Below are 16,756 nucleotides of genomic sequence, written 5' to 3'. Positions count from 1 at the left end.
GAGGAAAGCTGTAGGAAGATACCAATGGACTGGTCAGATGGGCAGAAAAGTGGCAAATGGAGTTAAATCCAGACAAGTGTGAGGTAATGCATTTGGGGAGCGCAAACAAGGCAAGGGAATACACAATAAATGGGAGGATACTGAGAGGTGTAGAGGAAGTGAGGGACCTTGGAGTGCATGTCCACAGATCCCTGAAGGTAGCAAGACAAGTAGATAAGGTGGTTAAGAAGGCCTATGGAATGCTTTCCTTTATTAGCCGGGGCATAGAATATAAAAGCAGGGATGTTATACCTGAACTGTATAGAACACTAGTTAGGCCACAGCTTGAGTACTGCACACAGTTCTGGTCACCACATTACAGGAAGGATGTAATTGCACTAGAGAGGGTGCAGAGGAGATTTACGAGGATGTTGCCAGGACTGGAGAATTTTAGCTATGATGACAGATTGGATAGGCTGGAGTTGTTTTCCTTGGAACAGAGGAGGCTGAGGGGTGATTTGATTGAAGAGTACAAAATTATGAGGGGCCTAGATAGAGTGGATAGAAGGACCTATTTCCCTTAGTAGAAGGGTCAATAACCGGGGGGGGGGGGGGGCGTAGATTTAAAATGACTGGTAGAAGGATTAGAGCGGAAATGAGGAAAAATGTTTTTACCCAGAGGGTGGTGGGAGTCTGGAACTCACTGCCTGAGAGGGTGGTAGAGGCAGAAACCCTCAACTCATTTAAAAAACACCTGGATGTGCACCTGAAGAGCCGTGACCTGCAGGGCTATGGACCAAATGCGGGAAAGTGGGAATAGGCTGGGTGGCTCGTTTCACAGCCGGCGCGGTTACGATGGGCCGAATGGCCTCCTTCTGTGCTATAAATCTTCTATGATTCTATGAAACTTGGTTTGTGTCTGGAAAGAGTATTTTGAAATGTATAACGTGAGGGTGAAGTGCTTTACAGCCAATGATGTACTTTTTTTAAGTGTAGTCACTGTTGGACCTCGCTGTGCGCAAATTGGCTGCCATGTTTCCGACATTACAACAAACAGCAATGAGATAAGACCAGATAATCTGTTTTTAAGGATCAGATAGTCAATTTTTAGGGATCAGATAATCTGTTTTTGAGATCAGAAAATTGTTCGGAGCTTTCCCAGGGAGAGAGAGAATGAGGAGATTAGAGGACAGATCAACCAAGGCAACTCCCTAACAGTTGGATCAAGAAAGCCTTTGGTAAAGGACTGGAAAAGGGTTGTTTGTTTGATTTCCTACAGCCTTGGCAAGGTCAAACTATTGCAAAACAGAAAGTTTTTTTTAAAAAAGGTGACGTAGATTGTAAATCCATTAACACAAATGGAGTGGGACTCTGAAGGAGGTTACAGTGGCTGACACTGCAAATAGTTGAGACTTGATGGGTCTGAATCCAAAGAGAACACCAAACACACATTGGTTACAGGGAGCAACTCCCCCAGATGGCTCAATGTGTAACGCACCATCATGTGTATTACTGAGCTGTATAGACCAAGATGGTTAGCTGCTCTCAACTGACCTCATTCAGTACCTCTGGGATATTGAAGGGGGAAAAGATCTGACAGATTTCCAACTCCTGATTACTTTCCAGTGATCCCTGTGTGTAGACAGTGGCTGACGACAGGATCAGCCCAATCTGTGATCTCTTCCATGTTCAAATAGCCTGAAAATATTCACCGTGTAAACTCGGGAGATGAAAAATGTCCATTTGGGTGAAATAACGAAACCGGAGCCTTGAAGAGGGGTGTCATTTTTTTTTTGGGGGGGGGGGGGAGGGAGGTAGGTAAAGAGAAGGACAGTAGAAGACTTTCAAAAGAAGAAAGGGAAAGAAGTCATTTCAATTCTGGGACTATGCTGTGAATATACACAGAAAATAGGCACATATTAAGAGTGTTTCTCAATGCACTTGGTACAACACAGGATAATCAGGGCTGAGGACTGTGTGGAAATTCTCCAGGATGTTGTGACTCATTTTCTTGGGTCTGTTTTCACTCATTGTCTCGAGCCTTTCTCAGCTTTGGGGCCGGGTTTCAAAATGGCTGATTCAAACGTATAGTAAAGATTCTGCTAACAGCCTGAGGATCTAAATTGCACACAAGTCTCTCCGTTTCTTTTCTCTTCCTCACAAAAGCGTAGAAGCCAAAGGGAGAGAAAAGTACTGGTTTTCACCCTAGATGTGACATCCTTTCACGCCGGGTTGCAGCTGCGTCATTGGACATCCCCTCTGAAGTTAGGAGAGGGGCGGTGACACTGCAGTAAATCATTACTTAAAGCGTTTATTTGAAGTGAAATAAATTACCGCTGCCACCTCCTGACTTCCTTTAAACTGCTGCAGCATTAACCCTGAAACTGCTGAGTGTGCCACACACAAACCCACACCAGCCATGTGCATTTCACAATGCTCCTGAAATGAGTTTCAGTGAGTTTATTGAAACAACAAAGCCAAACACATCATGGCACATTCTCGCCCAGGGAAGAGCAAGTGTCCCAACACTGGGTGCTGGGACCTAGTGACCATCCGGTCATTTACCTCATTGCTGTTTGTGGGACCTTGCTGTGCGCAAATTGGCTGCCACGTTTCCTACATTACAACAGTGACTACACTTCAAGAAGTACTTCATTGGCTGTGAAGCGCTTTGGGACATCCTGAGGTCGTGAAAGGCTCTATATAAATGCAAGTTCTTTCTTGCTAACAATTACTGTCTACATGCTTTGGGTGAAACAGCAGAATGTTTATGTTGCTTTTTTAAAATAAAATAATAATTCTAGTGTAACACAGCGTAGCTAATTAATCCTGTCACCCAGGGACTATACATCCAGGAGATTCAGAATATTTTCACTGAAACTCTGATGGCAGCACAAAAATAAATTAGACTTGACTTGGGTGTACGAGAAAAGTGATCGTTTTCCAATTTTCTCCCCTTTTCTCCTTTAGACTCCTGCTGGATCCATGAGTGGCAGCAGCCCTCCAGTACCCGGCCCGGGGGAAAAATAAGAAAGAGCTTCTCACGCGGACAAAATACCCCATCAGGACTCTCAGAGGTGTCCCAAAACACTCCACATACTATGAATTATTCTGGATAGTCACCAAGGCTGGGAACCTTGGCTGATTTTTCTGCACCCTTGCCCAGGGACCTGAGGCCAATTGGAAAAATAGTACATTGCAAGCCGAGATTAACCAGCTCGGCACAGACTAGGGATCAAACCTGCAGGTGCCCTACTCTGCATGGTGCAGTGCCCACTGGGCAAACTAGTGAATTTTGAAAGGCTTGTACAGTAATATTTAATATTACATATTAGTATTAGAACCGCATGTTAGACTTGCTGAATACAGTAAAATCCTTGTATGAGCTTTGCAAGTGTCTGCCAATTTTTTTTTTTAAAAACTACTCCAACAAACCCACTGGACAATCTTTAAAAAAGTACACAACAACTTGCATTTATATAGCGCCTTTAACATAGCAAAATGTCCCAAGGCGCTTCAAAGGAGCGTTATCAGACAAAATTTGACATCAAGCTACATAAGGAGCCACAAAAGCTTGGTCAAAGAGGTAGGTTTTAAGGAGAGCCTTAAAGGAGGAGAGAGGTTTAGGGAGGGAATTCCAGAGCTTAGGGCCAAGACAGCTGAAGGCACGGCCGCTAATGGAAAGGCAAAGGAAATCAGGGACGCACAAGAGGCCAGAGTTGGAGAGACACAGAGATCTAGAGGCTGGAGGACATAGAGAGGAAACTCAGTTATTTCTTGCTGAGGACAATTACAGTTAATTTTCTATTGCTGAAGCAACTTTGCAGGTTGACCTGGAGCCTGAAATTGACAACGGCCTGGCAATTTGCACAGTTTCCTCACCAAACAGCAATTAAACTTCAACTATCCCCAGGCTTCTGCTTACTTACAGCAATTAGACTTCATGTCCTTAGAAGGGAGAAAAACTTAACAGCAGAACGAAACACTGCACCTCACACAGTATAAGGCTGCTGTTACAAGACGGTGTAATGGTGTACCGTGACACAATGCCTTGGGAGATCCTCTGGTATTGCTGATATCAGCTGTTTAAACACTTTTAGCCGGGGGGGGGGGGGGGGGGGGGCGGGTAGACTGATCTGGGAAACACGCACAGTGTCACTATAGCGAGTGCACGACAAAATGTATTTACACTGGGGCAGTGCTCGCCTTACGGGGGGGGGGGGGGGGGGGGGGTGGGGCCTGTGCAAAAAGGTTCGGTTTGGGACCCCTACATTTTACCAGACGATCATATCACCGCCTCCACTCGGGACCTCGTACAACGGCGCAGGTTGCATGGGGCTAACGCCGCCCCTGATTCACGCACAGGGCATCATTATATTTTGGGCAAAGGGAACAAATGTGTTCATGTACAAAAGGGTGAACTGTACCTCATGCAACGTAAGGTTTTTCCCATCTTTCCGCTTGGAGTCAAACCTCCCGTAGATCGCACTAAACTTCCGGATCTCCTCTTCCTTCTGTGGTAACTGGTCGCCCATCTCAAAGATGTGCCCCAGTGTTTTGGACATTTTCTTGTTACTGATGAAAACGCACTCCAGCTCTTTCGGCTCCATCCTGGGGACAGTCTGGATGAGGCGCTCCGCGCAGCCCCCGATGATCTGAATGACGTCGTGGGTCAGCGGGAGGGACGGGCCGTCCTTGGGCGGAGAGTGGGGCTCTTCCTTGGTCATGGTGATGACGTTGGAGATGCTGGGCAGGTGCTGCGAGCCGCCCATTGGCTCGGTCTGGCACGAGGTTTCCGTCAGCCGAGGGGAAGCGTGGTTGTTTGAGATCTCCGGTGCACTGGCCAGGCTCTGCACTAGCCGCGCCTGCTGGTCCAGAGCGGAGCTGGACGAGGTGGGGCTTGCTGCCGTCACCTCTGAGATCTTGGCAATGGGAATGCTGCTCGCCGGCAGTTTGGTGAGGGGCTGATTGAAAGCGGTGGGGTTAGTTATCCACTCCTGCAAGGCCTTCTGAAGGCGGCGGACGTGCAGCGGCTTGCTGGACATGCCGACCAGGGCCATAATCTCCAGAAATTCCTCCTCCGCAGCGTCACAGAGCTGCTGGACGTCATCGCCGCCCTGCTGGATGAAAGCATCGTAATACACGAGAAGATTTGCTCGCTGGAGGACTCGGTACAGCTGGAGTTCCCCCAGGGTGGAGGGCTGCGATGTTGTCATGGCCCCTTTATCTACGTCGGAGCCAGCAGACAGTCCCTGAAAAAAGAAGTAACAGAATCTTCAGATCCGTCAGCACAGACTGGATGGGAACAGTGTAAAGAAAACATTATCTTTCACTTCTCGGGCTCAGGATTCAAATTCAACCCACACAGTGATGACAAAGGCAACAGCTTTTAACTGTTCAATTTGGGAGCAATTTTGGAATCGTGTCTATTGGGAACTAAATCAAAATTATGAAAACAGATTTCACTTTGAACTCTCACATATAAGAGAGAGAGAGAGAGAGAAAGAAAATGATTTAACTTTCAGCGCACAAAGTATCAGCTTCTGATCAATGGCAGCACTCTTGCCTCTGAGTCCAAAGGTCACGGGTTCAAGTCCCACTTCAGAGACTTGAGGAAGGGCCACACTGTCAGAGGTGCCATCCTTCCAACGAGAGGTTGAACCAAAGCCCCATCTGCCCTCGGTAAAAGATCCCATTGGCACTTTTTGAAGAAGAGAAGTGGAGTTTTCCGGATGTCCTGGGCCAACATTTATCCCTCAGCCAACATCATTAAAACAGATTATCTGGTCATTTATCCCATTGCTGTTTGTGGGAGCTTGCTGTGCACACATCGGCTGTCGCATCTGCCTATATTACAACAGTGACTAAACTTCAAAAAATACTTAATTGGCTGTGAAGCACTTTGGGGCGTCCTGAGGTTGTGAAAGGCGTTATATAAATGCAAATTCTATTTTTGTTTCTTACTTTTAGCAGCACTGGAATGTACAAGAGAGAGAGAGACTATTATCGTCCATCTAGCCAATCCCAATATCGGAAGAGTACCACATCCACAATAATCTCTCAGATCCCTTAATCACTTTCTCCATCACATATTTATCCAGTTTTCTCTTGAGGTTTACTAACACTATCCCTCCCTGGCCAGTCCGCTCTGTTTGTTCACCGCTAAAGTAGTTAAATCTAAACTTGTCAGTTCACTTTCCCCCCGCTTATGCATTTGACCTCACGCCCGGATTTACAGATTACGGTTTAGACCGAAAGCAACTGATAAAGTAAAACCCAGGCAAAAAACTCTGAAATTATCTTTATTTTTTGTCAAGTAAACATTCTACTGCAGACTGCAAGAAATTGCATTTTAGAATGAAAACTCCAAGCTCCTTTGAGAGATTTTCAACCAAAATGTCCACACTTCATCAGGGATAGTCGTTGAATACAAAGAAAGGTGTTGAACAGGTATTTAAATGGTTATGGATACAAAGCTCTGCTTAAAAGACCATGACTAGAAATGCCTCTGTGTTTTACGTTTACCGACTATCATTTTGCCAGCGGGAGAACTAACATGCGAAGGAATTTGTTGGATGGCAGTGCCACGCGATTTCAAGCTCTGCTACTACTACTGAATTTTAGTTCTGTAGGCTTAAGATTTGTCAGATAAAGCACAGGAAAAGAGCAAAAGTACAAACAGGAAACCATAAATTCTAATTATATCCTACAGTACGACCTCATAAAGGAGAAAGTCATATAAGGGAGAAAAAAGAAAGTTTTGCATTTATATTGCGCCTTCCACGTCCTCAGGACATCCCAAAGCACTTCACAGCCAATTAATTACTTTTGAAGTGTAGTGACTTTTGTTTTTTTTAGGCAGTTGGTTACACCCCTCTTCGCATCACCTCCTACGGACGACCTGACTGAGACCAGAAACTTACTCGGCCTACCCCTCGAAGGTACAATGCATAAATACACCAATGATAAGCTAACGGTCTTATTTCACCTGTTGATTTAAACACATTTAGACAGATACTAGTTATCCAGAATGTCGGTGTTGTCATTAGGCACGTTTTGTGCATAGGGAGCAACAGGGCTACAGGAAAAAACATCAAAAAGGCCACACTTCGTCAGGGATAGTCGTTGGACACAAAGGAAGGTGTTGAACAGGTATTAAATCTCTGCTTAAAAGACCATGGCTAGAAATGCCTCTAGAAATTCAGTCAATGTATTTTAACGTTGTGTCACCTGAAATTGATCCAACCACCTACGGCCTCCAGTGACCAATAAACATCTGGACTTCACCCTAGTGTTACATAACTCTCTGAACACATTTGATTCAAATTATAAACATCAGTGTCTTGCCAACATGGTACCATTTACCATTTTTAAAAAATTTGTTCTTGAGATTTGGGAAATGCTGGTAAGGTAGTATTTCATGCCATTCCTGAGAGCAATAACAGAAACCACACAGTGTGGGCCTGGAGTCACATATAGGCCAGACCCGGTAGTGGTGATAGGGCCCCTTTCCTGAAGGACGTTAGTGAACCAGTTGGGTTTTTAACAACAACTTTCACAGCCCACAAATTACAGATTTATTGGATTGAATTTCACAACTTGCCATGGTGGGATTTATACTCACAAGCTCTGGGATGCTAGTCCAGTACCATAACCACTAGGCTACCGCACCCAAGAAGTCATCCATAGAGTGGGTGGGAGGAGGGAGGGGAGGGGGCCCACACCTTAGCCTCTGCCCGCCCAAGGCCCCCACAAGTCTTAAACCCGGCGCTGTCCAAGACTATTGCGTACTGGTGCTCTGGTACATTTTTAATCACAGAATGGCAAGACGCAGGTTTCCCTTACAAAGTGAGTCTCTGATCTCAGCCTGAAGCTCAGTTCAATGGAAGGCACCAAGGGGCCTCACAGGGGAGAGATGCGAGTCGGTGTACTGCTCACTTGTGCACATCTTGGACGACATGAAGGAACAGATTGTGGGCCAGATTCTCGACCAGGTAGAACAAGAGATAGTAGAAAACAAATAACGGCACTCCGACCCTGTTGGCCGCAAGCTGTGCATGACCAGGGAGACTGGGGAAAGGGGAGGGGAGGGGGCGGGGGGGGAATGAAGAGAGACTAAATGGAGTGGGAGGGGGGGAAGGAAATCAAAATAGAAAGGAAAATAATTAAGCTGGTTGTGCTGTGGGAAATTGTGCTGTTACATACATTGTAAAATATATATATATTATAAGCCTCTCCTGAAGGTGCAGACTCCCACTAAGGTACAGTTCCCAAGGCACCAGGCACCCTCAGGGGCCTCTCTTCAGTAACCATTATTCATGCACGAGCCTGCACAGTGCCATCGATTATGGGGAGCACCACAGCCAAGTCCAATCCCCCTCCATCCGTCAAAGTTGCAGGCAGAGGAATAAGAACACGTTAAGTATTCATCCCGCTAATACTGCCAACGGTAATCTCCAGCTACAGTCTATTGTGAAAGGGGCACTCTGATGTAAATTGGCCTGTAATTTAAATTCCTCACATAGCTAACAAGAATTGGCTGATACAACTGGCCTTGCACCAGCAACTGCAAGTAATACTGAGCTTTTGTTTGGTGCTGAGGTAATAGGAAGATCCTCATTGCGTCTCCATTGATGACTTAAAGCAGGTAACATCACCAATGTGTTTCTGGGCCTTTGCCCACTATTCCATCGAGGGAGAGCAAGGACGTACATCCCCACTTTTCTCCCCATCTCTCCTCAGGCTAAGATACATTTTCTTGGGCACCAGGTACCCTCAAGAGCTTCACTCAAGAGACCATTATTCACGTTTGCATCTAGACAGTAACTGAATGGCACAACAAGCCCAATCCTGCTCTCATGTGGGGTCCCCGGCTAGCAACTAGGAGAGGAAATCTCAACCCAGGGACACTGAAGCCAACGTTAACTCCCAACTGCTGTCCCTCCTGAAATCAGCGAACTCAGCACATACCGGCTTGCTGGGATTGTTAATAGCTCGCATCGCTCAAGCTGTCCCCCTCCCTTTCAAAACCCCTCATTATCCTTAAAAACCCCTTCCCTTTCAGCTGTCCACCCTCTATCGCCCCAACTAGCCTCCTTTTCCTCTCTAAGATCGTTGAACTTGCCGTTGCCTTCTAACTCCATGCTCACCTCTCCTACAACTTCCTGTTCAAATCCCTTCAGTCCAGTTTCTTACCTGCTCACAGCATCGAGACAGCCCTGGTCAAAGTCACCAAATAATATTCTCTGTGACTGAGACCACAGCACGTTATTGTTCCTTGACATTCCTCGACTTCTCCGTGTCACTCAACAAAGTCGATTACATCCTCCTCCTCCTCCATGGTCCACATCCATGAGATCACGCTTGTGTGGTTCCACTCTCACTTGTCTCAGTACGTCTGCAGCAATGGCTTTTCCTCCCACCTCTGCTTGGTCACCTCCAGATTCCCCCCAAGGATCCATCCTTGACCTGCTCCTCATCTACATACTACCCCTCGGTGACATTATCCATAAACATGGAGTCAGCTTTCACGTGCATGCTGATGAGACCCACTCCACCACTTCCCTCAATCTGACAACCTCCCATCTGTGCTGTTAAGTTGTCTATCTGACACGGAGTCACAGATGAGCCAGGAATTCCACACCCTTGCCACCAACTCCAACCCCATCCCCATCCCTGTCCACTCACTTAATCTGAACCAGGCTGCACACAACCCTGATGCCCTGTTTGACCCAGAGCTGAACAGGGGGGTTCACCGAGTGTCCTGGCCAACAGTTATCCCCCATCCAATACCAAGAGATTTACTGGTTATTTATCTCATTGCTGTTTGTGGAATCTTGCTTTGTGCAAATTGGTTGCCGCAATTGCCTACGAAACAACAGTGACTACACTTCAAAAGTAATTGATTGGCTTTGAAGTGCTTTGGGATGTCCTAAGGGTGGGAAAAGCATAATATAAATTAAGGTCCTTTTCTTTTCCGGAGAGCCTTCAGACATTTCGGGCCTATTCTGTGGAATGCTTTTCGTAATCTCTTTAGCTTCCTCCCTGTCTTTAAAAGTCTTCACCAAACCCACATCTTTGACCAAGCTTTCGGTTGTCTCTCCTAACTCTCCTCTGAAAACTAAGCATCCGCTTCTTTCCTCCTCTGTGAAGCATCTTGCGATGATTTTCTACATTAAATGCACTGTATAAAGATAAGTTGTAATTCTGCACTTATATAAAGGTTTATTTCTCTCTGTGCTAGAAATGTTTTTTGTCTAAAGTACAGATATATTAACTTGCATTTATATAGCACCTTTAACGTAGTAAAATGTCCCAAAGCACTTCACGGGAGTGTTAGCAAACAAAATTTGACACCGAGCCACATAAGGAGATATTGGGACAGGTAACCAAAAGCCTGGTCGAAGAAATAAGTTTTAAGGAGCTTCTGAAAGGAGGAGAGAGAGGTGGAGAGGTGGAGAGATTTAGGGGGGGGGGATTCCAGAGCTTACGGTGTAAGCAGCTGAAGGCATGGCTCCAATGGTGGAGCGATGAAAATTGGGGATGCGCAAGAGGCCAGAATTAGAGGAGCGCAGAGATCTCGGAGGGTTGTCAGGCTGGAGGAGGTTACAGAGATAGGGAGGGGCGAGGCCACGAAGGGATTTGAAAACGAGGATGAGAATTTTAAAACCAAGGCGTTGCCGAACCGGGAAGCAATGTAGGTCAGCGAGCACCGGGGTGATGGGTGAACAGGACTTGGTGCGAGTTAGGATACGGGCAGCAAAGTTTTGAACGAGCTCAAGTTTACGAAGGGTGCAAGGTGGGAGGCCAGCTAGGAGAGCATTGGAATAGCCGAGTCTAGAGGTAACAAAGGCATGGATGAGGGTTTCAGCAGCAGATGAGCTGAGGCAGGGGCGGAGACGGGTGACGTTAATGTTGCTTGTGAACTATCTGGTTTGACAATTGTAAACAATTTTACAACACCAAGTTATAGTCCAACAATTTTATTTTTAATCCCACAAGCTTTCGGGGGCTTCCCCCTTCCTCAGGCGGTGTGGAAATGACATTTTCGAATCCTTCGCATTTTAAGATCACAGAACAATGCTTGGTGATTACTGCCCGTTGCCAAGGCAATCACAGTAAGCAGACAGAAAGGTGTCACCTAAAAGGCCACTGAATATACAAACCCCCAAAAAAAAAGAGAGAGAGAGAGATAAGGAAGACAGTCAATGACCCGTTATATTAAAAACAGATAACATTTGTTCGCTGGTGGGGTTACGTGTAGTGTGACATGAACCCAAGATCCCGGTTGAGGCCGTCCTCATGGGTGCGGAACTTGGCTATCAATTTCTGCTCGACGATTTTGCGTTGTCGTGTGTCTCGAAGGCCGCCTTGGAGTATGCTTACCCGAAGGTCGGTGGCTGAATGTCCATGACTGCTGAAGTGTTCCCCGACAGGGAGAGAACCCTCCTGTTCGGCACTCTACACCAGTATCCCCCACGATGACGGCATCGCTGCGACAGCATCAATACTCAACACCAACAACAGCCAATCTCCGGACGCCATCCTACAACTCATCCGCTTCATCCTGGATCACAATGTCTTCACCTTCAATAACCAGTTCTTTACCCAAACACACGGAACAGCCATGGGGACCAAATTCGCACCCCAATACGCCAACATTTTCATGCACAAGTTCGAGCAGGACTTCTTCACTGCACAGGACCTCCAACCAACACTATACACCAGATACATCGACGACATTTTCTTTCTATGTACCCACGGTGAGGAATCACTAAAGAGACTACACGATAACATCAACAAGTTCCATCCCACCATCAAGCTCACCATGGTCTACTCCTCAGAATCAGTTTCTTTCTTGGACACACGAATCTCCATCAAAGACGGGCACCTCAGCACCTCACTCTACCGCAAGCCCACGGACAATCTCACAATGCTCCACTTTTCCAGCTTCCACCCTAACCACGTCAAAGAGGCCATCCCCTATGGACAGGCCCTGCGAATACACAGGGTCTGCTCAGACGAGGAGGAACGCGATGGACACCTACAGACGCTGAAAGACGCCCTAGTAAGAACGGGATATGATGCTCGACTCATCGATCGACAGTTCCGACGGGCCACAGTGAAAAATCGCGTAGACCTCCTCAGAAGACTAACACGGGATGCAACCAAGAGTACCCTTCGTCGTCCAGTACTTCCCCGGAGCGGAGAAACTACGCCATGTTCTCTGCAGCCTTCAACATGTCATCAATGATGACGAACACCTCGCTATGGCCATCCCCACACCTCCACTACTCGCCTTCAAACAGCCACCCAACCTCAAACAAACCATCGTTCGCAGCAAATTACCTAGCCTTCAGGGGAACAGCGTCCACGACACCACACAACCCTGCCAAGGTAACCTCTGCAAGACATGCCAGATCATCGACACAGATACCACCATCACACGAGAGGACACCACCCACCAGGTGCACGGTTCATACTCCTGTGACTCGGCCAACGTTGTCTACCTCATACGTTGCAGGAAAGGATGCCCCAGAGCATGGTACATTGGCGAGACCATGCAGACGCTGCGACAATGGATGAACGGACACCGCGCAACAATCGCCAAACAGGAGGGTTCTCTCCCTGTCGGGGAACACTTCAGCAGTCATGGACATTCAGCCACCGACCTTCGGGTAAGCATACTCCAAGGCGGCCTTCGAGACACACGACAACGCAAAATCGTCGAGCAGAAATTGATAGCCAAGTTCCGCACCCATGAGGACGGCCTCAACCGGGATCTTGGGTTCATGTCACACTACACGTAACCCCACCAGCGAACAAATGTTACCTGTTTTTAATATAACGGGTCATTGACTGTCTTCCTTATCTCTCTCTCTCTTTTTTTGGGGGGGTTTGTATATTCGGTGGCCTTTTTAGGTGACACCTTTCTGTCTGCTCACTGTGATTGCCTTGGCAACGGGCAGTAATCACCAAGCATTGTTCTGTGATCTTAAAATGCGAAGGATTCGAAAATGTCATTTCCACACCGCCTGAGGAAGGGGGAAGCCCCCGAAAGCTTGTGGGATTAAAAATAAAATTGTTGGACTATAACTTGGTGTTGTAAAATTGTTTACAATTGTCAACCCCAGTCCATCACCGGCATCTCCACATCATATCTGGTTTGAGTGGAAGAGACCAGTTGCATTGTCCCTGTTATCTGTCCAGGACCAATTATATCAGAACGGTCAGTCAAAAAATCATTAACACAGCAACGGGGCTGCAAAACCTAAGATCTATTCCAAAACAAATAATGTGACAAAATGCAATCTCATTGACGAGGTGGAATCACATTAGGTGCTAGCCTCCTATAAAGCGATACAAACTCATGATAAAACACTTATCTGTTACGCAATCACCATGGTATGTGCCTAAGTTTGTCTGGGCCATTAATTACTGAAGGAACTCTTCTAAAAATAGGCTATACCTTAATCTCCCTTTCTTTACAGTGAGAGACTGGACACCGATGCCACTGAGTTTCACTTCACACTCACTTTAACTTCCTCTTGGATCTGACCATCAGAAGTTTTATTGAAATGTTATTTTATTCTATCTGCTGGAAATTTCTTGGTTCCATCATTTATTTTACGTTCCTACACTTGCACATAAACACAGCAAGAAAAATAAGGGTTCAGAACTGAAGGAGTCAAAGCATCCGTGACAATCCACGTTAAAGCCTGTTCCTGCAGGCCTCTGCCTCTCAGCTCTGAGCTCTGTCTCCGTCCACAATCTAGGCCTTGGCCCTGTTCCCACACACACCACGTACCACGGTGACTTCACCAGCTTACATCAGTTGTAAACTTTAGTCTTTAGAATGTTAGAAATGACCAGGAACCAGTACAACATTAACTGCAGAGGCAAGTTTGCAAGCCATTTTCTGCTTAATACACAAGTTATTTGAAATCATAATAATACAGTGATTCGCAGACAAGAATAGGGTAAGCAGAGTTGCCAACATCGGGGCAAATGTCAGAAGTGAGATTCAAGGGCTCCCCCGATCACTTAGTGATTTATCCGCTGGGTGGCTGAGCCAAACAGACCAAAGGTTCGATCTCCCATCTGCCCAGGTCTGGATGGGTTCAGCTGTGAAACCTGCCATGGTCAAATTGCCGACCAACATTTACCTTCAAAGCTGACACATCAATAATGGCCACTTGGACAAGGCACGGGAGAGGGAAGAAAATTGGAAAAATGTGAGATTTGTAATCAAAGAGTGAGCTGAATTGTAAACCTCTTTAAACATATGGAGCTGAAATTATTTTTTTTTAAATAGAGAAATAAGTTACATTTTAAAAATCAAAATGAGTGCACCCCATATGGATGCAACTTGATGACTTTGACAGTAAAGTTCTTTCAGGTCTCTGTTAAAGGTAACCAGGTTGATGGTCGAATGTGGGGCAGGGGTGAACTCATTTTATTGCTATTAGGGGTGGGTTGCGTTGTGAGATGATGGCTCCAGGTAGTTAGTGGTGTATTGTGAGAAAAAGGAAGGAATGTATGGAATAAATTAAGCAAGGGTGTTAGCCTTAAGGGACCAGTCACACAGGTCAGTGAAAATAATGAGTTCAGACAGGGTCACCAGGGCCAGTAGAGAGGAAATCTAAGTAGCTAAATATAATCTAACTAGGATCAGCTCTAGTAATATTGCATCAGATCTTCCAACTCACACATTTCACTTTTTCCCCTCAATTTTTTCCCCTCTTCCTCTCCTGAGGTATTGACTCTTCATTGGGATGCGACTCCACTGGTCCTGGCTTCTCTCCTAATGGTCCAAGCGATTTTCACATGTAAACCTTGACAGTGACTATGGGCAGGCTTTTGTACCTCGGCGGTGGAAGAGATGATGTGGAGATGCCGGTGATGGACTGGGGTGGACAAATGTAAGGAGTCGTGCAACACCAGGTTATAGTCCAACAGCTTTATTTGAAATCACAAGCTTTCGGAGGCTTCCTCCTTCGTCACCTGACGAAGGAGAAAAGCTCCGAAAGCTCGTGATTTCAAATAAAGCTGTTGGACTATAACCTGGTGTTGTACGACTCCTTACATTTGTGGAAGAGATGAGATAGGGAGGGAAACAGGCGATGTCCCAAAAGTGGAAATTATGGTCTTGGAGACAGACTGGATGTTTCGAGGCTCAGCTTTTGGTCAAACAGGATATCAAGGTGTTCTTAAAATACATATTTGAATACAGAAACTACCACAACATTTATAATCACAGTGCAATATTCTGCGCTACATGGTTGACTCTTAATGCCCTCTGAATTACAAACAATTGTTTCAAGAAGGCCCATCACCACCACCTTCTCAGGACAACTAGAGATGGACGATAAATACAGTTTTCGTAGTGTCATCCATAACCAATGAACAAATTTTTAAAATGAGAACAAGACCATTGATATCGCAGGCGACATAAATCACAAACTTGTGGACTCCTGCCCATAAATTTTGTTTTGCTAAATCACCATTTTCCAATATATATATATCCAATACATAACTGTTAGCACTACTGCAGATGCCAGTGGATTAAAGGCCCATTTGTTAATACTAAGAAATTAGAATCTGCTCATTTTTAATGCACATCACCTGCCACAAACCAGGCCCACCCGTTAACGGTGGGGCGGGGGGTTCTAACTCCATTTGCGAAGGGCATCTCACTCCTGCTTCACCTCCCTCCTCCCCAAAGTTGGTGCCAAGAAACAAAAGGCAGGGTACCATCGCAACAAAAAAGAGAAAATAAAGCAACTTGATAGTTGCAGCAAGCAACTTCAGGTGGGGCCCACCAAATTTAAATTGAGAGGGGGGGGGGGGGAGGAGGGAGAGGAGACATTACTGCTTTAAATTTTAAGCACGCATGCCTTATCTTAGGAAGAGAAGAAAGAGAGAGAGAGAGAGAGAGAAATAGGGAGAAAGAGCAGGGATCAGCTCCCCCACCCCCACCTTAAATATCTGGCAAACGCACACAGGGGTTTAATGAATTGGTTTGAAGATTTTTTTTTTAAAAAAACCCAAGTAGAGAAAGCTGGCAGTCGTGGAGCGCTCCTTACCTTGTGTGTGTGTTTGTGTGTGAGAGCTGACGGCGGGCGGTGCTCCGACTGCTCCCCGGGGTTCACAGTAAAGGGGTCCAGGCGGCTGCGCTGGTACCGAGCGCGGAGCCGGCGAGAGGACAGAGGGGAGGGGAAGGGAGGGAGGGAGGGGGTTTGGTGTGTGGGGAGTGGGGATGATGAAAGAAGGAAGGGAGGGAGGGAGGGGGTGGGTGGGTGGGTGGTGGGGTCCGCACCGGGTCCCGGGTAACCCGTGCAACTCAAGCGGGCGGCGAGCAATGGCGACAGTGCGGAGCGAGTGTCTGCAACCGCTTCCCCACCCTGGTGCTGGCTCCCTCTGAGGGTGGGGAGCTGGGTCACACTGCAGGCGTTTAAGGTAGTCCGTGCAAACAACAAAAAAAAAATATGCAAAAAAAAAAAAATAAAATCAACCAAAACCCACCCACATGATGATTAACCTGCCAAACCAAACCAAGAGCAAAGGTGTCAGTACAAGTGCCCCATGCCAGGTCACTTTTGCCACAACTTGAACCCACATTTTCCACCCCTTGGTTGTCTCAAGGCCAGAAAAAATACTTTGTGGTGGGTGGGTGGGATGGGGTATCGTAGATTTTACATCTTTGCATGGCTGAGTGGGTGGTGTGGGTACTGGCCGGCCAGCTTCGGTCTCCGGTTGGTGCTGAGTTCACTATCTG

At 46.5% G+C, this 16,756-nt stretch overlaps 1 protein-coding gene across 2 annotated transcripts in view; it reads right to left on the bottom strand.

The window, feature by feature from the left end:
• LOC137299891 (NGFI-A-binding protein 1-like) overlaps positions 1-16,424 on the bottom strand; it is a 53,455-nt gene extending 37,031 nt beyond the window's left edge. For both annotated transcript variants that reach the window (XM_067968869.1, XM_067968870.1), the window contains exons 1-2: positions 16,065-16,424; positions 4,407-5,231 (exon numbers count right to left, since the gene is read on the bottom strand). In XM_067968869.1, coding sequence (XP_067824970.1) covers positions 4,407-5,195 — 789 coding nt within the window. In that variant the 5' untranslated portion in view covers positions 5,196-5,231; positions 16,065-16,424. The remainder of the gene's footprint in view (positions 1-4,406; positions 5,232-16,064) is intronic.
• Positions 16,425-16,756: the final 332 nt, after the last annotated feature.

This window comes from Heptranchias perlo, chromosome 30 (assembly GCF_035084215.1).
Source record: "Heptranchias perlo isolate sHepPer1 chromosome 30, sHepPer1.hap1, whole genome shotgun sequence".
NCBI classification, from domain to species: Eukaryota; Metazoa; Chordata; class Chondrichthyes; order Hexanchiformes; family Hexanchidae; genus Heptranchias; species Heptranchias perlo.
Note: the sequence above shows the minus strand (reverse complement) of the source record. Positions and strands in the feature narration are given on the sequence as shown.